Below are 26,288 nucleotides of genomic sequence, written 5' to 3'. Positions count from 1 at the left end.
TGTTTGTAACTGTATTCTCGCGCTAGCGCAAAGCTTCGCGGGATGTGGTTGTGGCGTAGCATTGTTCTTAAACAGCCGCCAATCCGTAGCGACAATTGGCTGTTAATGCGAAAGCATTACATGCCCCATGAGGCGAAACATCCTGCGAGCCTCCGGCGTTAACATCCGATGGCACCGAAACCCACGTGACCAAGTGATGATCAAGCGTCGGACGGACTCCGTGGTGGCCCCACCCCGCAACTGACTTTGGCCAATTAGAAAATTGAGTTGACCCACACACAAAACCAACCTGGCCCACTCGCAAAATTAAATTGGCCTACCTTCCATATTAGGGTGACCAAACCCAAAATTGAGTTTGCATAAATTTGAAAATGCAACAGGCCCACATTCAATACCGACCTTGCCTGCTCCCACTATTGACTTCGCCCCTTTCTAAAATTAGGGTGGCCAACCCCCAAAATTGACTTTGCCCAATTCGAAAATTTATTTAATTCGTAACACGAACTGCGCTAAGGACGAGACACCGATGTAGAATAAGGCAGGACGAACGTTCGTCCTGTCTTCTTCTACCTCGGTGTCTCGTGCCTAGAGCAGTTTAAGTTCACGATATAATGACTTAACAACTAGCCTCCCAGCACACTCCTCCAAAATTAATTTTACCCGCAATCAAAACCAACCTGTCCCACTCCCGAAATTGACGACCCACAGCGGAAAAGCTGAATTTCCCCAAGTCGAAAATTGGGTTGTCCTACTTTCTATAACTAGTTGACCCACTCCCAAAACTGACTTGGTCCAGTTGAAACATTGAGTTTTCACATTCAAAACCAACCTAGCCTGCTCTTAAATTTGATTGCCCAACTCACAAAATTTCGGTGGCCCACTCCCATAATTGGCTACGCCAAATTCAAAGATTCAGTTGACCCACGTGCAAAACCGACCTACCGACCTCCAAAATTGACTCGGCCCACTTTCAAAATTTGGATGGCTCAAATAAAAAAACCTGACTTTGCCCAATTCGAAAATTGAGTCGCCCACGTTCAAAACCGATCTGGCCCACTCCCAAACTTGACTTGTCCCATCCTCAAAATTTACTTTTGCTGATTCGAGCATATAACAAATCTAATAAAATGTTTTGGGAATAAACATGAAGCAAATTCAGCGAGTTGTAATTTGTATACACGGAAGCTTTCTGTGACTGAATATGAAGAGTCAAAAGAAGAGTACGCACGTACGCGCACACACACACAAGTTACACCATGCCTTTTGTTAAGCGTAGCTGCTAACTACTAGCGAGATTAAGACGGCCGCCTTGAATGAATCATGATTTCAGAGGCAAGCATGCGCATACTTGCACAGTGTAATTCGAATCTATTCTATTAGTAAGAAGCGTTTACTTCCTTATTACTGTGCTTCCGGGGATGTGCGAAGGCAAGCTTTCTGATTCTTCTTCGTGCGTACATCCGACGAAACTTTGGACACTTCGTTTACAATATCGGCCTTCAACTGCAGTGACTCCCTATAGGAGATGCAGCCACTTCACGTTTTGGGATTTTGTCGCGAACAGCCTGTCGTATATGTCGGTCAGGTAGTGCTTGCAAGTTACTCGTATGAGTAAGTTAGTTTTGCACACAGCCTTCTCCGTGAGGCGTGGCGTCGCATTTTACTGTGCTCGATTATGATGTTGTACGTAGTACTGATGTTTTTTCATGTCTTTGCTGAATAATCAAGGTATCTTTGGTAGCATCTTCGGATATAATTACTTTGTTCTTAATATATGGCGTGAAATATGTTGCATAATGTAGCAGCGCAAAGCCTCGCAGAGCACCTAATATTGCAGAGTGCTCTAGTAATATTACGGAAGGTAAACGCATACATGTTTGTGCCCTCTGTAAATGAAAACCCATCAACGTGTCTTCATCGTTAAGACTAGCAGGAAAAGGCATGGCGCTTAAAAATGAACTAAATTATAATTGTTTTTTGTTTATTGCTGTCGCGTCTACGAAAATGAGCTTCTCAATATGTTGGGATTGCAACAGAATGCCCGACATCATAATTATTTACCACATGGGTTCCGTGTGAACGGCACACGCCGGGGAACGAAGTAGGGCAGAAACATTCAGTGTCACCGTACTGCGGCCTGGCAACTAATTCGGTTCAATACTTACAGAGGTGCTAGGCGAGTGATGTCTCCTTCGTTGGCCTCCGCGATCTCCAGTAATATATTGCTGCAGTAGGTATTTGCCTGAAAGAGCAACCGTGGAATCAGCATGCGCATCCCAGAAGCTGTTCCTCGTTGCAACATTGTTAATCAAGGCGTCTAAAGAGGGAATCACAAAGCGGAGAAAAAGGTACATAAATTCTGATAACTGTCTACTAATGCGTAAGCATTGTTTGGCTTGGCTGCGACTTGATTTTTCTGCACTTTTGCTTACTTCCTTTTCCTAGCTCATGGGAGTCTACCCACGATCTTTCTGATGCCAATGAATGCTTATACTCCGTTTCATACACCAGGTCGAAAAGAAAAGAAACAACGAAAAGGAATTTGATTCAAAACGACGTGTTAGCATGAGTACATGAGTATGAGTGCATGGTTTGTTGGTTTTTATAAGTAAATTCTTTCTTTTTTCATTCAAAGCAGATTATATAAAAGAAACATGCAAAAAAATGGGGTCAAGAAACACCGAGCTATTTCTAAGTGCAAATGCAGCCACCGCAAAATGTATCTCTAGCCTCCACAGCGTTACATCTCATGTATGAAACGGAGTATAGGCTTTAGTTGGCAATTTTCAGATTTTCTTGGCACACCCGGCCCCTTCAATGCAATCGTGCCAATTGACCCGGGCCGCCGGGCACGAGCGGGTCTCGACGGAGCAGAGTGGTGGAGAAAGAACATCAGCTGCTTCAGTAGTGCGTGAGGCTTTGCGTGAGGGAAGAGTGCATCCCCGCGAAGCCATGTCACCCTGGCTGTCACTTTGGCGCACATTCCTTGTCCAGGCAAGCTCTCGCCTCCATTCTGACTGCGCCTTGGTAAGGCTCAATAAAAATGTGCCAAATGTCTCAACCCGTTCACTTGCCCACGAGGTGTTCGTAACTGGAAGGACGCTCAGCAGCGTTCAATTAGACGTTGGCCCACCCCAAGACATAAGGTGGCCAACCCCCAGATTTTAACTTGGCCCATCCCCATAATGAATCTAGCCCAACCCGCTTTTCACGTTGGCCCATTCCCAAATTTAAGTTGACCCACCGCCAAATGTAACTTGGCCAGTCCCCAGATTTCAAGTTCGCCCACCCCAAAATTTAAGCTCACCCATCCCCAAATCTTAGTTGGCCGAACCCCGGAGTTCAAGTTGGTCCACTCCCCAATTTGAGTTCGCCCAATTTGAAATTTCAACTTGGTCACCACCAAATTTTATTTGTCTCATGTCGCAATTTCAAGTTTGCCACACCCTCAAATTTCAAGTTGGCCCACTTGCCTATTTTAAGTTATCACGCCCCTAAAAATTTAGTCGGCCCACCCAAAATGTCAAGTTACCCACAGCCAATTTTTTTGGCCCGCCTACAAATCTCAAGTTGACCCAACCCCAAATTTCAAGCTGACCCACCCCTAAGGTTTATTTAGCCAATGGATGCTATAAGCGCCCCCGTGCATTTACTAAGTTGCCTATGTATCTCCATGGGTAGGTACACGTCTTATTTTTTTGCTTAAGTTCTTCCTTATGACTTAAAAGCTATCAATCAACTATATTTACAATATCATAAAGAATCAATGCCTTAACTTTGCAAATTACCTATTTTTGTGCACATGCAAGGCTCTACATTTTTCATGTGGCAGGGCTGGGGAGCTCGACAAAGAGTGCTTACGCATTAGAAGGTGACGCTGACAGAACAGTTGACAGCGAGCCATTGAATTTTGAAGAATATCCTACCACTTATTCTTTTTGAATAGGTTAGGCTTACAGTCTGAGCATCACCTTTCCATGTCACATCTATGATGTACGCAGTGTGCATTGGGCATCTATTACATTAGGTGTCACACTTTTTGCAGACAGAAGTTTCTGTTAGCTTAAAAAAGGACTGCTTATCAAGAAACCACACACCAAAAAGTGATAGTAAGAAATCACAGAACACCTAAGAGCTTCTTATTAGTTGTCGATGCAAAAGATCAATGTCTAATTGAACGCCGCTGAGTGGTCCTTCGCGTTTGGCACTGCGATTAATGTTTCGAGTTTTGCTGCAGGTTGTGTTATGGACTTTAGAGAGTAAATTGGTGGGGATATTTTCGCACAGCTTCTGCTTCAGCTTCTTGGCTGTAAACCGGTATGATATGGATGGCATTGCTGAGGACGCCGCACGCCAGCGACATCCTGCGCGACTAGTGACCGAGGAAGCAGCAGCGCCCACCAAGGTGGGCAGGTGCAAGAAACAGCTAAGCCTAATGGGGGTGAGAGAGAGACACGAACCGCTCAGCAGCTTCCAAGAGCGACACGGCGGCACCCATATGTGTGCGTCATGGGACAGCCTCGGCAACAACAACCCATGTCGCCCCATGACGCCGCGTCGCCCCATCTGCTCCGTCGAAGCGCACTAGTGACGCGGCGTTGCGATGATGCCGTTGTAGCGCCGCTTAACTCAGGCCCGGGCCGCGGGCCGCAACTCGCTCCGTGTTCAGCACCCGTCAAGGAGGAGGAAGTTAGCACCCCGTCGCGCAGCGTGTGCGTCGCGATATATAAAAACAAACGTTCAAAACCAAACGCTGCCGGAGCTGGGACTTCCTTGCATAAGCTCCGACAGATTTGGTGACGCGGTAAACACGCAACTCCAACCCTCCGGCATGAATTCTGCCGGTTCTTCTGGTCTTTCTGCCGGTCGCAACGCCCAGGAGGTCGCCCGACCTCACGGTGCTTCGGTGCCCGCGTTCCAACACATCAACCTGCCACCAGGTCGAGGCACACTTGCTTCTCCGGCATATTACCAGTCAACAGACTAAGTTCTTACATCAAGTGTCGTCCTTACCTCCACAGGTTGCCGACGACTTAGCGGACGTTATCACTTCGCAGAACCCGACCCATCCCTAGGACACCTTGACGGTGGCTATTATTTCCCGCAAATCAGGGTCCGAACACCGCAGACTCCAGCAGCTCCTCAGAGCTACGGAGCTTAGTGACAGTCACCCTTCACAGCTCTTTCGACGCAAGTGCCAGCTTCTTGGAGAATATCCGCGTTTCAACAGGACAAGCTGCCGCGTGAGTTGTTCCTCTGCGCCTCCCACAAATCATGGCCCAAGTTCTCGTAGCTGCTGCTGATGTTCCATTAGACAAGCTCGCCGAACCGGCTGGCTAAACTGCGGACTACACGAGGGCTCCTAGGCTCAGCGCCGTTACGACTCCGCCTCCGGCTACTGCCTCAGCCTCTACACTTGCGAACATACATGGCCGTCTGGGCGCCCTTGTCTGATGTCTAGATGATCTCGTGCCCTACTCACGCCAATACCCGTCGAGGTTTGGCCCTGTAGTCGATCCCCGGCGCCCCGTGCTATCCGGAGCTTCAACCATTCCGTCACGCGACGCGACAGCTCGTCTTCGGCTGTGGGCTGGTACCACTGCATACTCGGCCCCCCTGCTCGCAAGTACACACGTCCGTGCTCGTGGTCGGGAAATGCTGTGACCGGCCACTGAAGGCAGCAAGCGGTAATGGTCAAAAGGCATGCCGTCTATTCTACGTTTCTGTCAAGATCAATGGCACTTGCTTCCTTGCCGACATACGAGGCCAGGTTACTGTAATGCCGGCCTCTTGCGCAGGTCGCCGTCGCAACAAACAGACCTGCCCGATGCAAGCGATAAACAACTCCGCGATCCACACAAACGAACAACGGTTCCTTACACTTAAGTTTGGATTGCGCCGCACATTTATCTAGATTGCCATCCTCACTGATGTCTCGCAAGCTGTTCTCAGCGCTGACTTCGTCAGTTTCTACAACTTTGTGGTAGGCATGCATGCGCATCGTCTCATCTATCTCTGCACGCGCCTCTCCATAAATGGCGTACTCTGCAGCGCCTCGCCGACGAGGCTTCGAGCTCTCGCACCCATTTCGCCGTACGCAAAGTCATCGCCTATTTTCCCAATCTTATGAATCCATATACCACAGAGTCACTGGTGAAACACTCGATCACTCATCACATAGCGACTACTGCTAACGTCTTTACTCGGTCCCGCCGACTGTATGGAAACCGCCTCGCCATCACTCGAAACGAGTTAGAGCACTTGGTTGAACTCGACGTTGTGCGAACTTCCTCAAGCAACGGGGTATCGTCACTCAACATGGTTCGAAAGAAAGATCCTGGCGACTGGAGACAATGTGGGCTGTACCACGCTCTGAACGCCCACACCTTACCAGATGAATCCTGCCATAGCCACTTACTGCCATATACGATTTCACACCCAGTTTGGCTGGGTGCACGTTCTTTTCTAAAATTGACTATGTGAAAGCTAACTGTGAAACATCTGTGGAACTTGCTCACGCACCAAAAACGGCCATTAGCACCCCTATTGGCCTGTTCGAGTATGTGAGGATGCCTTTTAGACAGTGCAATGCTCCACAAACTTTTCAGCGCACTATCAACGGGGTCACGCAAGGTCTCGACTTTGTGTTCGCCTACCTTGATCTCTTCGTAAGCGCATCCCACCGCGAGCATGAAGCTCACCTGTCCGCCTTTTTCCACCGACTTGATGATTACAGTATGCTCATTATACTGACAACTGCCTCTTCGGTATCGCCACCATCTAGTTCTTAGGCCACATTGTCATCCCACAATGTATCCGGGCTCTCGCCAGCTAAGTGAAAGCAATTTAATACTGCCCCCCCCCCCGCTTCACCGAAAACACAGATAATTTTTGAGCCTACCTAACATTCACCGCCGCTCTTGGCGAAGTGGGCCAATTTCCTGATGAAGCCTCTGAACGGCGTACTGGCTATCAAAAAAGATCCGGCTGTGCCACCTGAGAAGACTCAGGACGCTGCATCTGCCTTTGCTACTGCCAAGATAGCCCTGGCAGACGCCGCCATGCTTATACATCCCGTTCCTGATGCCCCAATTTGTCTCATCACCGATGCATCCGGCATAGCAGCAGATGCAGTTCTCGAGCAAAACATATCTGTTTGGCAGCCTCTTGGTTTTTTGTCGCAAAAACTGAAGCCACTTGAAGCTAAATGCAGCACGTTCAGTTGGAAACCTCTTGCGGCGCTGCTCTCCATCAAGCAATTTCGCACTTTCCGGAGTGCCGGAACTTTCACATCATCGCAAACCGTAAGCCCCTGACGTTTACCTTCCATCGGAACCACCGCAACTACGCTGCAGCGGAGATCCACCAGCTGTGCTTTATTTCAAGTTCACAGTGGCTCGGTCATCGGTGAGGTGCATGGGCCGGAAAATGCTGCCGCTGATGCACTATCCCGCGTTAATGACCTCGCAGCCCAACCACCAGTAGACATGGAAGAGCCAGCAGCGGCCCAGCGCAACGACTCTGAGCTGAATCTCCTTCGTTCCTCGTCCACGTCCCGAGGCTTTAAAAGTGCCCGCTTGCATTTTGTTCCTCTTGATAACGTGGGAGACATCCACTGGTGTTCCTCGACCATTCGTGCCTCTGGCTTTTTGTCGCGCAATTTTTGATCAACCGCACAACCTGAGCCACCCTGGTAATCGTACGACCCAGAAACTAGTCACCACTTGATTCCTTTGACCTAGGGTAAATGCAGATGTCTGCCTCTGAGCGCGAACCTGCCTTCAATGCCAGCGTGTTAAAGTTCACCGCCATACCACCAAGTCTAATTCCTCATTTCGGCCTCCAGTCGTTAGGTTTATCCATGTCCACCTCGACATTGCCGGTCCTCTACCGTCATCTCATGGGGACTGCTACCTGCTCACATATGTGTATCGCGCCATCCGACGGCCACAGGCGTGTCCCATACAGACAATACGGCAGAGACAGTGGCTAGGGCTTTTATGAGCGGCTGGGTGTCGCGTTTCGGATGCTCTTCTCTCTTCACCACCTACAGAGGCCACCAGTTTCAATTTGCCCTGTTCACAGCACTTACGAATATCTTGGGCGTTCGACACATCCATACTACCGCCTACCATACTTCCGCGAATGGCATGGTGGAAGGACTTCATCGATAATTGAAGGCCGCCCTCGCCACTTACTAGCCAAGGGAACGTTGGATTGTCCACCTTCCCTTTGTCCCTCTGGGCATCCGATCACCACTGAAGGCTGACCTAGGTTGCTTTTCGGCTTAATTCGTCTACGGCGTTCGCCTGCGCTTTCCTGGAGAATTCGCACCATCGTTACCACCTTCAACCCATGACGCTTCCACCTACATCCGAGAACTGCGCACCATGTTCCGTTACCGTGCTCCTGTAATTCCTGCTGACCAAAACCACCGGTCTGTATTTGCCCACCAGGATCTGAATTCCTGCAGCCACGTCTTCGTTCGGCGTGACCACGTGCGTCCACCCCTCATCCCGGCCTACGACGGACCATTCCGCGTGCTCTATCGCACGCCTAAGAGGATCAGGCTAGACATTAACAGTCGCGAAGATTTCGTCGCTGCTGACCGACTAAAACCTCCCTATGTCACCACTCTGGCGCCCACGGTCCCTCCACGCAACGTGGCCTCCAACCCTTAATCACTCTAGGCGGCTGCGTCTAAGCCCGTCCACTGGGCGGCTTCTCTGCTTCCTCTCTACGGGGTGAACTATGTAGCACCACTTGCCTCGGGCCCGGCTCGCAGGCCACAACTCGCTCCGCGTGCAGCGCCTGTCAAGGAGGAGGTAGTTAGCTCCCGGACGCGCAGCGTGTGCAGCGCGATATAAAAATCAAAATAACAGTTCAGCAACCAATGATGCACCCGACGTGATTGCTCAGTGGCTATGGCGTTAGGCTGCTGAGCATGAGGTCGCGGGATCGAATCCCGGCCACGGCGACCGCATTTCGATGGGGGCGAAATGCGAAAACACCCGTGTACTTAGATCTAGGTGCATGTTAAAGAACCCCAGGTGGTCAAAATTTCCGGAGTCCTCCACTACGGCGTGCCTCATAATCAGAAAGTGGTTTTGGCACGTAAAACCCCATAATTTAATATTTTAACCAATGATGCGAGAGATGAGTCTTCTTCGCATTAGCTTCGACACCCTCGTCCCTCGCGCAACACCTGGCGCCCTATTGCGGCAGCTGGTGTTCCGTTTCCCCCGTTCTTTTCCGTCGAGGAGCGCACTTGACGTGGCATCACAGGGAATGTGAATTGGAGTGCCGTTTCTCTGCTGAAGAGGTCGGTTTTCTCGCTTAAAGGGGCATGTGATGCTGTCGTATCAAAGGTACTCGTTTTCGCCGGCTTCCGTCAGGCCTGTCGATCTTACGGTGATCGTGAAAGGGCAAAGGTCGTCGTACTCTGGAGCATGTTAAACTCGGAATACCTGCCGCGAGTTGTAATGGCATCAGGCGTGGAAAACACTCCCCATACGTGGGCCGATCCCGAAGATAGTGCAAAGCGGGGCCCACCCGCGGCCGAGGCGCAGTTCGCCATTATGGGGCCCACGTACACAACCTCGCTAGTGATCCTTCTTCACAAAGTGGAAGGGCACTGAGATTTTTCTGTCAATTTCCTTATGTAAACAAGAAAAAATATATTGTATGGAACCATTGCTTCGTATTTTATGCGATTGAGTAATGCGTCTCAAAAAGCGCAAAAGAATTCATTATCCTTTATTGTCCCTTAACGACCGCGTTCAAGGTACTACATAAGGAGATGGAATCAATAAAGACTAGGTTGTTATTATACAATCGCTAACTACGGTAAACACTGCTTAGTGCACATGCTAGAGATGATGGCCGAAAAATGTGGTAGCACCAACTGCAGTATTACTGGCGGCACAACCGGCAGTTTAACAATGTTGCAATAAAGAAAGCGCTGATCGCATTATTTTCCCAATCTACACGATCGAATTTATCCTTGTTAAGGTTCTTCGAGAAGCTTGACGGCTGTTTCATTAAAATGGTTGCAATCTGCGTGTTTACTACGCCTATATGTACGGCATCCTTAAATATGAAATAATAAAGCACGGGGTAGTTGAACACTTTAGCAGCGGAAAGTAAACCAGAATCCAATGCATTGCTATCGAAACCGAAATCAAAACAGAGCTAAACCACGCGTGTACCATCTCCAAAAGTCAAAATTAGCTGTTCGGCCAGCCGCTCGGGATGCCGCCGGCAAGGCAGTAGGAAAAGAACTAGGAAGCTCACCAGCAAGTATACGACCTGTATGATGAGCAACGTGGTAAAAAACAACATGAAGCAGAAAATCAGAGAAGCTCAGATAATCTCAAAGGTCGCGTCAATGGAAAGGAAACCGGCTATGAGTAACTACTTAAGAGGGAAAAATGAAATCAGGAAGGGAACATTTTAACATAAATCCAGGTGAAGCTCTTTACTTTTCGAAGCGAGATCAGGGTGCCTTAGAACACGCACTTATAAAGCGAGATACAGCAAGGAAGAAGAAGCATGTGCTTTCTGCGGCAAAGCTAGGGAAACGATCGAACACGTTTTATTGGAATGTGAAGATATCTGCCCAGCAGTAGATTTAAGCACGTCTGGCTTCCTTGAAGCCCTTGCATTCAGTGAGATCAAGGGGAAAGTAAATATCTCCACAATAAAGATTAGTTAGAGGCGATTAGAGGATTTGTAGAAGAAAAGTAAGGATACGAGAAACAACGGAGGCGCCAAAAGCAAAGTTGACAATATGGTTTCAGAAAGTTTGGCTATGAAAATTTATCTTGTTTTTTTTTCTTTTTAAACATTGCGCAATTTAATAAGAAGAGCTCGGTGGCAGATCCAGTGATCTTGTTCCAAAGGAGACGCTCATAACGTCCATCCATCTACCCACCCACCCACCCGTCCATCCGTCCGTCCGTCCGTCCGTCCGTCCTTCGATCCGTCCATCCATCCATCCATCGCTCGGATGCAGGCCCTACGGGAGTGTCTGCTCTTTACCAATATGTTTCGTTATGGCGTACGCTTGTCCATTAGCTATCTAGAAACAAACAATCGCCATGTCGTAAGCTTGCGTCGAACGGAGAGCGTTAGCAGCGTGATGGTGCCGTCATACGATCGTCTTCAACATGGCCTTCGTCATGCTGTTGTTGTCAAAGACACGTACAATCGCTGACCACGCACAATCAACTCCTAAAATTACACGAACACGTTGTTCCACCTCTCATCGCTTTGCGTAATCCGATACACTGCTAAATAATCAGGTACCCGCTAAATGTTTAGCACAACATTGATTCACACAGTGGATGAGCGCTGAAAAACTTTTAACGCACCTAATTTGAATCGACACGCAACGTTCCTTGGTCAGACACTGCTTGTTTATTGCATCTTTAGCATGTTCTTCCGAGTTTTCGCACGTGCGAAACCGTCACGCGTTTTGAGCATTCCTCAAAGGCAAAAGGCACCTGCGTGTCCTGGTTACCTTTCGTCACTTGTCACGCCTGTCACCTCTCGCCACAGACTGTTGACGAACTTCAGCAACGAAAGGCTGTTGCAGATCATATAATAAATGCCTGCAACGTCCCCGCGGAAACCAGGTGAACCCATCCATAAATCAAAACTGTCGGCGCGTAATAACGAGTGACCTGACATGCTACGCCGGCTCTAACGACACCTGTGTCAATTGTGCCCGTAGTCGAGGTCATGAGGCTGCTTCCGGGCTCTGAGGCAGGCTACGTCTCTCGCTGTTCAGAACTCGACGCATATCGAATGTGTGCAAACATCAGTTGATTGTGTGTGTCATCAGTAAAGCAAAGGAGCACTGCAAAGGTAGGAGAAACCGAAACCTGTGCCGCAATCGGCCGGACTACATTGAGTACGAATACATGTGCCAAAGCTCCACACCCGTGCGTTTCGCATCATAGCCAAGATGTCCGCAAGTAAGCTTTCCCTCACTGGCTCCTTCTGTACCTTTCCGTGTCGGTCAGGACGGGGAGCTGCTAGCGATTACATCAGCAAACAATCTTTTTTTTTTTCGATGAACAGCATGCAGCAAACAAAATTGAAGCCAAAATATGCTCAAGATATTCTCGATCGATAACAGTGTAGCTGGGCGGCAAGCCAAATGCGGTAGACTCACCTCAATGAAGTCTTTTGTAGCTGCAATGTCCGTGTTTAGGCCCAGTTTAAACTTGCAGCTCCCACTGAAGTCACCATTTCCGTGAAATAACTGTTCTTGGAGGTCTTGATACATTATTGAGCAGCACTGAAGACCCACGCCTATTTTAGCCAGATCGCTGCCGTATTCGCGCTGAAGAACGTCGAGAACTGCAGTCGCATTCATAGCTACGCAATGTAAAACAAAGCAGCATGAGAACAGCAAGGCAAGGCAGCATCGTTCACGTCTTCATTGACAGGTAGCAAGAACATCTGAGAGATTTGTCCATTTCTTTATCGTCAGAGCCCACTAAAGTTGCACAAACGTAATTTCCCTTTGCACTGTGGGAATAGAAAAAAACTGCGTTAAATATTCTAGGAACTAAACTTGTCCGACCACCATCGCGAGTTCCATTCGCGCATTCATCTATTGGTAAGTGTACCTTTGCACTTACAGAACAGAACGTCTCAGAACAGAAGACACAATAATTTGCACCATGCACCGAAAGAATAAGAAAGGTAAAATTGTCATCGTTACTCGACCCTTCGTGCAAGGTGTAACATTTGTCCAGTTTAGTAGCAAGAAATTCATAAATTCATAATTCGAGCACGATAATTCGTTTCAGTACACCTGAGCGGGCCCGATTTTCGCGCGTCAAAAGCACGGGACTTATCGGACTACCTTAAGTGGGGTGTTTCATACGCTTGCATTCTTCGCAGAAGTGTCCAGTCATATGTGCATTGCAAGCGTATAATTAATGCAATCATTAGTGCAAGTTTTCTTAGAACAGAGTAGCCACCAAGAAATCGCTACTACTCAAACATGCCTGCAAAATGCACTCTATTTTCTTTTTTTTTCCACACGTCATTTGAAACAAAAGAAAGTTATGTCTGTGTTTCATGGGACATTTATTAATTATGAAGGGGTTGTGCGTGCCAAAACCACGATCTGATTGTGATGCACGCCGTAGAGGGGGACTCCGGAATTTGGACCGCCTAGGGCACTTTAACGTGCACCCAAATCTAACTACACGGGTGTCTTCGCATTTCGCCCTCATCGAAATGCGGCCACAATGGCCGGACGTGGGGCTTTTAACAGCTATAGAAACAGCAGCAACTGGTTGCGCTTAATAAATATTCTGTTTCACAACAGCTTGTCGTAACCATAAATAGTATTCACCGACGGTTATGGTAATCACTCGTGCGAATTTTGAGCGCGGCTCCTTAGGTGTTGTGAATTCACGATAGGCTCTGGCAAATCGATTGTGAATAACAGGGTGCTCTCAGTGGTGCTGAGCCTCTGATTAGGCCGCTAGTTTACAGCTGTGGCGACGAAGCACTTACATCACTTGCGTCACCCATTGTTCAGAAAGAATTGGTTGAACTATTTTGTGTTGCCATTTTTCGTAACGTGTTAGTGGCAGTGAGGAACGACGCAGTGCCGTAGCTGTCAGGTACAAATTGAACTCTCTATTGAGCGAATTTGCAAGGTGCCTTGCAAGGTAGCAGGTAGGTTCCTGCAAGGTACCTACCTGGTAGCAAACCTTCTATATTAGCCCATAGGTTCAAAACATGGCGGTTCATAGGTGGTTCATACGGGTTAGCGCCATCTATGCGACCAGGGAGCACTTCCGGCAGAAGAAAAAAATGTGTGACGCCAGTGTTGTCATTTCGTTCTCAAAGGTGGAAAAGTTGTTTCGGTGGCCTGCCATTAAAAGGCCTGCCATGTGGGTGTTGCAATCGCACCCCTGCACAGAACATATCCTCTTTGGAGGCCAACGGAAGCTTTAGGGGTAGAGTGCTGGTCCTATCGTCGGACGCCAACATCGCCGGTCAGCGCAGTCACACGCAAACAACTACACAGTTATCTGGCGGTCGTAAGTCACTGCTTTTGACTGAACATGTTAAGAAACGATGAAGCTGCCCGCGTCACCAAATTCAAGCAAATGTCGACAAGCAAAACAGCACGTGTGAGGGTTGCGTATCACGTGAATTTTATGAGCGACTGTTTCTGCTAACTTCAAGAGCGTGCTTAAAGAAGGTATTTATTTATAATGATAAAATATAATTGAGTTGTGTTTCTTTACTCGTCACGCATATGTATGTTTGATTAGTATTTTATTTTCGTTGAATCAATCTAACTGTGTCTAGCTTTCGCTAAAAAACGCTTTTTTCTTGGCCATTGTTTATTACCTCCAAACATGGTCGCGCTTCAATCGATGCTCTCATAATCCCCTTGCTCATGTCGGTGACAATTTGTTCTGAATTGCTTTTCGCCCCAAGGCTTCGTGACCTGTTGGATCGACCTTGGAACACTTTTGTTTATCGTGTATACTCGCGGACAACTTTTTGTGGCTATGATTGGAAAGCTAAGGACGCGTGGATGCTGCAAGTGTGTTGCCACCTTGTGTAGTCCGGCAGGGTTTGACAGCGTTTTTGGTTGCTCGAATTCCACGCACAACGATTTCGTGTTTGCCCAGACGCGGAAGGGCAAAGCCGCAAAATAAGTGAATCTTTAAACTCAGCGATGTGTTCTGTCTTATTTACCGGTCAGTAATAGGGTGTTTATGTTTTCCCTTCCCCAGCCTAAACTAACGTGGATCAAAATGCGGGACTCTTTCCAGAAGCGCTCTCACTTGTGCGCGCTTCGCCTCAGTGCATTTACCTTCATAGTCACAGAAAGTTGTCCGCGAGTATTGCAGCGCTTTGGGGGGCCAAAATGACACTCAGTGCGCTGGAGTACACTTGCTCAGAGTGCACTTTAGTTATATCCCTGTGACAAGGGTATAACACTCAAGCACAACAGACAGATTTAGTACTGCATACCCTCGCCCACAAAATATTGCGGGGTGCGCGAGCGCGTGGCGAAACGACCCTCCTCCCCTTCTAGCGGGGCACCCCTGGTGTTGGTGTTGGCACGCGCGAGACTGCAAGCGTGCATGTTTCCGCGCTTCCTCCTTGCGTGCCGGCGATATTCGAATGTAGCCGCGAGGTGCCCCTCTTGTGATAAGCGCTGTGGCGGCTTCGACGGGCGAAACTATGTGAAGCGTGCTTAGAAGCGTGAGCTTGCGCGCGCCACTGCGGCCGCTTTTTGTCGAGTCACGAGCGCTGACGCATAGGGCCGGTCCGGTGGCGAGCGCAACAAGTGAATTTTTTTTTTTCTGCGCTGCACATTTTAGTGGCCAATCTTCGTTGTTTTTCTTTTCACTAACGGGGCGTTCTCCCGCAGGAGAGCGTGGCAGAAACCGCGCTCTATGGAAGGAGACAGGCAAGACGAAAATGAACAATTGATTTTCGTTGTATAAACGAAGTTCTGCCCGTCGAAGCCGCCACGACGCATATCGCAAGAGGGGCACCTTGAGAATAGACTCGGATATCACCGGCGCGCAAGGAGGAAGCGCGGAAACAGGCACCATTGCAGTCACGGAGGGACGCGCGTGCGCGCAGGCGTCGGTCTCGACACCAGGGTTTCACCGCGAGGAGGGTCGCTTCGCCACGCGCTCGCGCACCCCGCAATATTTTGTGGGCGAGTGTACGTTGCGTACGCAAGGGCGTTGCGTACGTAAGATCGCTACGTTCGGCTACCTGCGCATGTACGGAACGCAACACGAACGGCACGTGATGCGTACGTGGCTGCTACGTACGCACGTACTCGCGCGCGTACGTAAGGAGCCTTGCCTGCCGCTCTCGTGCTTCTCGTTCTGTTCGGGAGAGCGTGAGACAAAAGAGTTTCGCAAAATGGCAGCTTCAAAGGTGACCAGTGGAAGGCTGTACTTTTTATTGGCATACGATTTGGCTTTACTGCGTGAAGTGAACGCGCAGAAGCCATTCCCGGATCCTGCGCGGTGGGAATGCATTGCAAAAATAGGAACATTGTTTTCAAGGCGAAACCCTTTCTAGGCTCACGGCGAAGTTTGTGTCAGCGGACCTGACCGCCAGAGTGTCTGCCACAGCGTCATCACGCCAAATGAACACATTAAACACAGATTTAATAATGACTAGTAACACAGAAGTTAATAATGACTGGTAATGACTAATAATGACTTCTAGTGACTTGGAATGACTACTAATGATCGATATGTCTAACAACGGCTTGTAATGACCAAGATTGATTGGATGACTAGAAATGTCACGTAATGTCTACTAATGACCACGAAATGACCAATATGTCTAACGACGGCTTTTAGTTACCAAAACTGATTAGAAATGACTAGAAATGTCAAGTAATGACTGGCAATGACTCAAATGTCTGCTAATGACTTGTAATAAATACTGATGACTACGAAATGACCAATATGTATAACGACGGCTTGTAATGACCACAATTGATTACAAATGACTAAACATACTTACTAGTGAGCAGTAATGGCTAATAATGACTGAAATGACTATGATGACTAGTAATGACAATGAAATGACCAATATGTCTAACGATAACTGGTAACGACTAAAATTTATTAGAAATGACTAAAACGTTTGGCACCGACCAGTAATAACTAATAATGACTGAAATGACTCGTAATGACGACTAATGACTATGCTATGACCAACCTGTCTAACGACGGCTTGTAATGACCACAATTCATTACAAATGACAAAAATGCTTAGTATGGAGCAGTAATGACTAAAAGAGAAAGAGAAGAGGCGAAGGATAACAGGACGAAGAGTAGGCTTTCGCCGTTCACCTCTTAAAAGATCTTAGGAGAACTTGTAATTTTTGAGAAAGTGTTCAGTGGGCGCTGTTTGAGCGAAACGCTCCACCTCCTGTTGGCGCAGTTCGTTGTAAATGACCGTGCCAGCCTCAGAAAGCGAGTACTCGGTCTTTATTTTTCTAGATATGATTCGTGTATTGCATACGTAATAAAAGCAGTCTCTTAAAGGCCTATACATAGTTCGACCTAGTGCGAGCTCGCCCACAAGTTACACCAAGTTGGCGAGATCAGCAGCGTCCACAGCTCGACCGATGGTTCGACGCACTGGCGGACGCGCCCAACGCGCTCCGACGCGCCCGTCACCTAACGCTCGGCTGCTTACGTACGTAGCAGTACTAAAAGCCCTAACGTGACACGCGCTCCTCCGTTCCGCAAAGCGCTTGCGTGCTCCTCACGTATCGTCATGGCGCAGTACTAAAACTGTCTAATGATAGCGGCGCGCAAAGTCGGTGGTCGTCGAAAATCTGGTCCGTGGGTCAAACGCATCGGCTTTTATACATGACTCATCGAAGGTTCCAGTGGAATCGCTGGTGCCGCGTGGCTTCCAGAATGCACTGCACAATTGGCATCGCGCATACAATCAGGTTATAAATCAATCGCAAATCATGACAATCGAAAGAAGTGCGAGCGATACCAAAGCAAGCAAACCAAACAAGCGAGAGCTGACGCTAGCAGACTGCAGTAGGAGACCAGTGGTCGGGCATGGCACCATTTGTTCCGTTCGCACGCCACTGCTATCGCTGACCGCCACGTTCTCTTTCATTGTTCGCAGTGCTCGTTCGTTCGTTTACGCCGACGCTCGTCGCAGGAAGGGGCGCCAAGATTTGCGCTCTAAAATGTGCAGGAAGACAACTCTGGTACAATATTACGCGAATATGTACTTGAGGAAACGTCACTGACCACCATAGTGACTACTTTGACGGCATGAGGTCGTATCTAGCCGTCGCCTAATGAAGAAAGCACTGGAGCTCCAGATCGTCCTGAAGGTACGATCCATAATTTGGGGGCAATCTTAACTGAAACGCTGTAGAATTGGATGCTCGAAAGCGCTGTTGAAGTCTTGCGAGCTTTGAGGCTGCGGAAACATGATGTTCCTACAGCTGGGCCTAAGTTTCGCAATACATCACCAATTTAACATTAATCAATTCACTCCGAAGTAAATGAATAAGCTAGTGTATGTTTTGAATTATCCACCTGGTCATTGCAATTATGCATGCGAGAAATGTCAGCCTCATTCCGAGACTTATCTAAAAAGCGGCAAAGCACTATTTACCATCGCCTATCCCTTTTTTAATCTGTTGGATCCAAAAACAAAGAAGTGGTGTGATATGAGGAAGCGGCAATATTCAGAGGTCGCTTTTATATTAACCCGATATTTAACGACATTAATGAGTCGGTACGCTTATCTGCATTTTTTTACCTCCATTCAATGAGGGAATTCGCTTAAAATGAGGTCACACAATGTCGAGACGCGGGTTCTTCTGTTACATGTCCACTGCCGAACCACACACTTAGTCTATACTCGGCTGTTATAAGGACAGGTTGAAATAGGAAGAATTCTGGCAACAGGATCGCAAATTATCTTTTAGCTTTGCGGTGTGGCAAGAAGGTACAAATGCAAACGGTGGAAAGTTTGTTAACGATTACCTTTACCGCCCAGTCGAAGAGAGCCACCAGAATTGTCAAAGTCTTCTTTCATTACAATAAAATTGCAGTCCGCTTCTAAAGCGGCTATCATGTCGGTGTTGTCCTTGTACTGGAGACCAACGAAGCAAATGAAAGGATTAGAATCCGGGGAAGCTGCAAATTGAGAACACGGGAGTAAATATTTTTTATATATTTAAGGCACAAATTGATGCCCAGGGAAAATAATAGGTGATGAGTAATTGGTTATTTCAAGGAGGAATAAACGAAAATGCTTCCGTGCCCTCTTTTTATTGTTTTTAAGGTAATTGTAATTACGAGATAAAGCCTAAGTTTATCCACAGTGCCACAACTAATGAGCTACATCACCTTGTATGCGACCAGTTTAAGACGCCCGCAAAGTTCAGCGTGGTTTAGGATGCGAACCTGGAAACTATTCAGGTCAACTAAAAAAAATGGTTAGAAGTCAGATGGTATAGCAAATACCACACGCACTTGTGAGAAGGGTGGACTTCTTGGAGGCCATATAGTTATAGGAAAGAGTGTCGTTTTCTGTCATTGCGTTGTTTTACTTTGTTTCTTGTCTTAATACACAGTACAAAACATGACAATCTAGCCCAGTTGCAAGTAGTAAAACCATAACATGGGCACGCCAGCGAAAGTCACAAAATCGGCTCTTCCAATGTACTGCTTGCACGACCAGTCTCTACGCCACCACTTACGCAAAGCATGCCAGTAGTATTATTTCCTTGCAAGATTAAATACAACTTTTGTAAAAACGTTTCGCTATTGTGCCGAGACAAAGCAATATAGCATTCGACACGAAATTACATAGACCTGATAATAAGAAAATTCTACAGTGCAAATGGTGTTTAGAAGACCGACCATCCCTCTAAAATTCACTGGAAAAATATACAATGGAGTTGTCTTCGCCATTTCCCTCAATGTAGCTTTGACCCCATATATAACGGGAAAGTCGTCATGACGCCGGTTGCATCTTTGCCCATGGGATCGGTCATACGCTTCTGTGGGAAGCGTATGACCGACCGACTGCAGCCCTCATCACACGAAAGTGATGAGGGCTGCCGTTTTGGCAGCATGGTCATAGCGGGTTCGTACGTATCTATGCTGCCTGGTGGTGAGGTCAATACTCATGCTTTGCGCTCGGAGTTACACTGCAATCACATATATTTTTATTCGCTTTGTTCATTAAATGGTGAATTTACGGGTCGCTTAAGAGGAAGATATAGCCCGGGTGCTCCTATCTAAATGCATGTAAAAGAAGAATTTGTTTTCTCGACAACCACTGCACGATGTTTGGCGAGGTTTGTTCCGTTTAAAAGAAAAACTTAGAAATGTAGTGACTGTTGGTTATGAATTTTCGATTTATGTCGTCAATATTTTAATAAAGATTGGCAAAAATCGAAAATTTGCAGAAAACGAGACTATCAAGTTTACAACTCTAGAACTCAGCAATGAAAATTAATCACCATTATGTATATCACATCTAATAGTACATCTAAAGCGGACAAAATTGACATGTTACACATGAATCTAAAAAAATTTACTAATATCTATATACAGCTTTTGTACAACCCTTGTACGCAGCGTAACAAAGTCCCATAATATAGCTAATGACAAAGTTAATTTCTCCGGTTTCAATGATCCAATAAGTGCCGTTTACAGAACCGCGATTTCTGTTCTTGATGCACAGCTATTAAGTTGTAAACTTCGTGCTGATTTTCCTTTGCAACATGCGAATTTGTGAAGATCCTTTTAACAAAATTTAAGCCCTAAATCGATATTTAGTTTGTAAGTCACTAGCACTTAACTTGTTCTCTCAAATATGCAACAAATTTCATTAAGATTGGTCAGAGGGTTATCTCAGAAAACCTTTTGGGGTTTTACATGTATTTGAATGGGCCGCGTTGGAGATGTGCCCGAGCCGAAGCTTCCTTTAAGATTGCGGTGACTGTCAGGTGACCAGGTAGCCGTAGAATATGTTAAGACATGCAGCATGCTGCATGTGGCAGAACCTGCTAGAACCATTCCGTACTCATTAATCCGTAATCGTGTACACCACTTCCTCCTTTCTTTCATGCATTTGCTTTCCACAGTAACATTGTGTGTGTCGACACAGAAGCCATAAAATATTTCAGCTCATAATCAGTCGATTTTGTCACCATGGTTGAAGGTATCTTGCAGTCATTTTAATGGAACCTTCTTGTTTGTAGCACATTATATTCAGCAGTAAAGCAGTCCTCCTCGACTAAAATTATTGTTAGCGGCTGTCGGAGTTTCGCCCAAAAGGCGATGCATCGATTGCAATATTTATTACACAGCTATACGAAGTAAAAAAAAACGAAAGCACCTGAGCATTCCTTGCATGTTTTGAGACTTGTGAAATCACAATGTTGTGAACGGCACTGAGCAGTCCTTCGTGTTTTGCGCCGTGAGTAATCTACCACAGCGTTGCACACTGCCCGATCCTGAGGTGCCACTGCCGCACGCCACCGAAGCGGCGATATCCATCGAGCGACGTCTTGCCTTGGCACACGTCCCTTCATGGAACATGTGGCGCACCATTGCCTCAGCAGACGTTCCTTTTAGACCACTTTGCTGCGTCGAGGTGCAGCCTGCGACATGGCGTCGCTGCCCATGGCAAGGCGATTTCGTGCCGTTGTGCTACTTCACAGGACCGGAGCCGGCTTTCTCGCTCAATGGGCCATTTGAAGCTCTCGCATCAAAATTAGTTTTATGGGATGTATAAACATGTAAACATTCGTTCAACAACTAAATCAGAAGGCATGCTGTCACGCGCACAGGCAAACATGATACATCTCACTCGATGACGGCGGACTCCCGTGGTCAAAACGTTGGTGTGAGGAACAGCGGCAGTGAGCGTCCCTCCCTAAGCAATGAGCGAATGGCCCTTCCTACTGCTTCTAGCTTGACGGTGAACTAAGCTACGAGAACGCAGCACAAACCAAGTCATCAGCCTCGGCGTGCTTGGACTCTGTACCCACCCCACATAGGTTTCGAAAGAGGACCGGCGCGGCCGACCAGGTGACTCCACCCCTTCACGCTGCCTTGAGCGTTATGGTACACGGAGCGCTTCTGCCCCGCCTTCCTACTTTGAACACGCTCGATCTAGCGACCGTGTTCCTCGGCTCACTTTTGCGCGCTTTCACTCGAACCGACCGCACACGGCACGCAGCCGCAACGTTATCGTACTCCGGGTTTATGCGTAATACACGCAACGGCGACGGCGGCAACCCGCCCGGAGTGTCCACATAATTGCTATCGCTAAGAAAGCCTATCAACTTGCAGAATACCTAGCTTGTTGTATGCTTTTGTGCCTTAGTGTTTTTTTTTAATGTGGAATACATGCTCTTCGATAGTATTAAAAGGTCACGTAACAAAAGGTCACGTAAGGATTTGTTGCGTTAAAAAATTATGGGGTTTTACGTGCCAAAACCACTTTCTGATTATGAGGCACGCCGTAGTGGAGGACTCCAGAAATTTCGACCACCTGGGGTTCTTTAACGTGCACCTAAATCTAAGTACATGGGTGGTTTCGCATTTCGCCCCCACCGAAATGCGGCCGCCTTGTCAGGGATTCGATCCCGCTACCTCATGCTCAGCAGCCGAACACCATACCCACTGAGCAACCACGGCGGGTGATTTGTTGCGTTCAGGAGAAATAGAGATTCGATGAAGGCTCAATATTTACTAGATCGAGAGTTATTCCGTATATATACGAGGACAAAGCTTTTCCGTCACTATTCATTTAAGGAGCTCAAAAGCCGTCCCCCGGCTGTAGAAGAATAGTGGCACATGGATTCACGTTCTGTTGTTTCGAGCCTGTCCCATCTTAGGTGTGATGGTGTCCTCGTCAGCGTAACTAAAATTCTAAATTATAAACCAATTAGTCCAGCGGGACGCGTCGTTAGCACAAAGGAGCACACTGCTTTTGTTATGCTTTTGCGCCCTTAGGAAATTACGCTTTAAGAAGCACAGCCATTACGAAAGTGGCACCCTTTTCTTTCCTCCAATTTTCTGTGATGGGCTCTTTGCCTCAGGTACTGCATCAGTTTCTACGACAGCCATGCCGGAGGTGTGATGGAAGCGGCCATAAAATAATTCCATTCGAAAGTATATGCACAGGAAATATGAGAAGTCAGCAAAACTTACGAACGGCCCATGGCTTGATTTCCTCAGTCACTGCGGGACAGAAACGAATGACGAGTGACATAAATTACATTTGTAGCTCACATATTTTGTCAAGTGCTACAAAATTGACACCACGAGTAGTACAATAAACAAATCTTTCTTTTTCTCGAAATTCATCAAATATTATCTGCCTGTTTAGTTTTCGTTATCACGATAAAAATCTGTATCAAAGCTGGACAAGACCTAAGACATGGACGCAGGCTAGTCTGGTCCCGTTCTCACATATCTTTGCGGCTAAGCTGCAACACGAAGATGTGCAACGGTTTTGGTGCGGTCTAAGCTGGCGTACTAGTACGATGTTGATATCAGATCTAAATGTGACCTTTGACGAAGTACAGAATTTGCTTTGGAACTTATTCACATCTGATCATATCACATAATTTTATTTTCCCAAAAGGTCCCTTTTGGGGTGTTATATGAGAGGTGCGGTTTTAAAAAAATGCAGGCATTTACAGTAATAGAAAATGTTGAATGGCAGGTTATGGCACTGACATGATGGTGAAGGCCACTCCATTCAGCTGTTCACTGATAAATAATTCCTCAATGAGCAACCGACTCGAACGGCCTTCTTCATCATGTCGCTGCCAGAACCTGCCCATCAGAAATTTCCACCGCTTGATCAATAATTAAATATAATTAAAGTTGCCTTGCACCTATGTCATTAAAATCGAAAATTGCAATTGCTTCCGGTAACATGCAATTGCTTCTTTTTTTGCTGACATTGCGTTATACCGGCGCCACGATGGAGTTCAGTTGTGTGTTCGTACGGCTGCGGCGTTGAACGCATGTCACCATGGTGCTGCAAAGCCATATCTGTGGCAGCCATCACTAGCATCAGCCAGCCACGACTATGCCTCAACGCGGCAGCAATTACTCCTGTATCCTAGACAGGCCGTGAGCCAGCAAGCAGGCACCCAGTACGTCCAGGCTGCGAGAACTCCCTAGTATTGCTTTGCTGCCTTCGATGTCTCATTTATCACATTGGTATACATTTCTAAAGGATGCTTTAAACACAAAGCATTTCTTTGCCAAGTCAGAGCCAAGGCCATAAGCAAAGCCGCTCAAGGTAGCAAAGTGTGTCGGCAATCCGCACGCGCCCCCATGCATCCATGAACATTGGCAGTGATGCACATTCGCAGCGAGATCAATCGGAGTCGCGGCCTGGTGGATACAGCTTGAACTAAGATAGTATGGATTAAAGCACGGAACGGATCCGACCAGCAGGCCGGTCTCGTGCCGGCAAAGCAACGGTGTACTCGGGCCCGGGCCTAGGAGCACAGGACTCGTGCCCCGATCCGCGCCTAGGAGCATCGGGCTAGAGCCGGGCCCGGGCCTCAGTAAAGCGCGGATTGTAGCCCGGGAATGCGATTTCCTACTCCGCAAGACGGAAGTCTGAACTGCAGCCAAATGAAAATTTAGGTCAGTGGCGTCAGTCGGTTTTTGTAAATGTATGGGCATACAGGCCTCGAGACAACGACATGACACAGATTACTGAACGCTAGCGGCACTCTTCACTCAATGGAAAAACGGTACAAGTGATCACTCGCGCTTATATGCCCCACTTTTCAATGCGATAAACATTCATTACATATTTCCGGCCCTTCTTATCTACCTATCTATCCGCACTGTAAAAATGCTTGCATCTTTAAGAGTGTTTTCTAGTCGCAATGGTAACACCCTTACCGTTAGAGCCTGACAACAGTCCTCTATCTAGACGTGCGGTGTCAAAAGGCGTAGCTGAAAACTATGTAATCATTGTGACAGCTTTGGACGTACAGGAATATCTGACAGGAGGGCTTCCCATTTCTACCTGTAAAATTTTCTTGTCGGATATTTCTGTGCGCCTAAGGCTTTCAGAATGATTGCACAGTTTTCAACTACGTCTTCCGTCATCGCACGTCTATAGATATAATGCTGCTGTCAGCCTTTATAAATGTTTGTAGGGCACTAACGGTAAAGGTGTTGCCAGTGGGACAGGAAGACATCCCTAATGGTGTAAACGACTTTACTATCTGTCTGTCTATCTATCTATCTATCTATCTATCTATCTATCTATCTATCTATCTATCTATCTATCTATCTATCTATCTATCTATCTATCTATGTATCAATCTGTCCATCTATCTATCTATCTATCTATCTATCTATCTATCTATCTATCTATCTATCTATCTGTCTATCTATCACGCAATGGGAATGAAGTTGACTACTGACTGAGGTGTCTACACTCTTAAACATATGTAGAACATTTCGGGTGTATATTTGCCACATAACAATGATCGTCATGAGGAAAAAAAGAAGGAGCAGAAGAAAGCGGACGTGCCCCGCATCGGTTCAGTCTTTTTGAATGGTTGTGCAGGCACTTCTGGCAGGACCGCGCATTGAAGCTCATCATCGCATTCGTGAGGTTAACCCGAATCGGTGGATACCTTTGGACAAGGTGGGCCAGCATTTTTTGGACTTCTATAGACTCTTTTCTGTCCATTGCACGTGGGCGCCACGCTGGGCCTAACGCCACCTAGGTCTAGCGAGCCCGCCAAACGGGCATGGCCGATATATACGCATGGACGACGAACTCTCCTCGGAGACGGAAGACGGCGAGAAAAGAATGGGTTGGCAGGTAGTGACCAACCGAAGATCGCGATCTGCGAAAGATCTGTGGAGCTGGTGGAGCCGCCAATTTGATCCAAGAATCAAAAGGAGAGGAGATCGCCAACAAAGGTGCTGCCGGTGCCGACAAGCTCAAGCGCCGGATTGTGAAGGCGTCAAGAATGCCGCAACTGCCGGAGGAGCACAGGAAAATCATCGTTAGGCCTCGGGGAGGCCTCAGCCTGAACAAGGTCAGCACAGGTTTTGGAGAAGCGATCGTCGAGGCAGCTGGACTTACTACAGACCAAGCGAAGGAAGACATCTTCTGCCCCAAACATCCCCCATAATATCGTGCTGGTTAGTACACCGGACTCCTCTCATGCTGGAAGGTATGTGAGAATCAATCAAATCAACCTCAATGACTGTCAGAGTGTGATCACGAAAAAGATTGTGCATGAATACAACCCAGTGGCGTTGGCTGCACAACGTATCAAAGCTACGGGCTCGGTTATTGTGATTTTCGACGGATTCAGGGTGCCCAACTTCATCAAATATGGGTCAACCCTCGTGAGGTGCAATCTGTACAGAAAGCAATTTGACGTATGTTACGCATGTGGAATAATCGGACACAGATCAGACGTTTGTCGAACACCTGATGTTGTGCATTGCAGGGGATGTGGTATGCAAGACCCAGGGGAGGCTCATATCTGCTCTCCCAAATGCAAGTTCTGCAGTGAGGATCACCCCACAAGTGACAGGGGCTGCAAGCAGCGGTACCAAATACCATATGTAGTAGGAGTAAGAAGACAACGCTCCAAAGTGGAGACCGAGATGGAATGGGCCCAACCGACAAAGGAAACCCCTCCAGGCGCCGGGAGGCGCTCACGCTCGAGAAGCACATCAAGATCAAGACAG

General features: G+C 47.4%; 1 protein-coding gene across 3 annotated transcripts in view; it reads right to left on the bottom strand.

The window, feature by feature from the left end:
- LOC135902106 (uncharacterized) overlaps window positions 1-26,288 on the bottom strand; it is a 267,015-nt gene that overhangs the window by 147,975 nt on the left and 92,752 nt on the right. For all 3 annotated transcript variants that reach the window (XM_065432013.2, XM_065432015.2, XM_065432014.2), the window contains 4 exons: window positions 22,746-22,775; window positions 18,555-18,707; window positions 12,179-12,384; window positions 2,166-2,242 (listed from right to left, as the gene is read on the bottom strand). In XM_065432013.2, coding sequence (XP_065288085.1) covers window positions 2,166-2,242; window positions 12,179-12,384; window positions 18,555-18,707; window positions 22,746-22,775 — 466 coding nt within the window. The remainder of the gene's footprint in view (window positions 1-2,165; window positions 2,243-12,178; window positions 12,385-18,554; window positions 18,708-22,745; window positions 22,776-26,288) is intronic.

This window comes from Dermacentor albipictus, chromosome 3 (assembly GCF_038994185.2).
Source record: "Dermacentor albipictus isolate Rhodes 1998 colony chromosome 3, USDA_Dalb.pri_finalv2, whole genome shotgun sequence".
Taxonomy (NCBI): domain Eukaryota; kingdom Metazoa; phylum Arthropoda; class Arachnida; order Ixodida; family Ixodidae; genus Dermacentor; species Dermacentor albipictus.
This window is presented reverse-complemented; position numbering and strand designations above follow the sequence as displayed.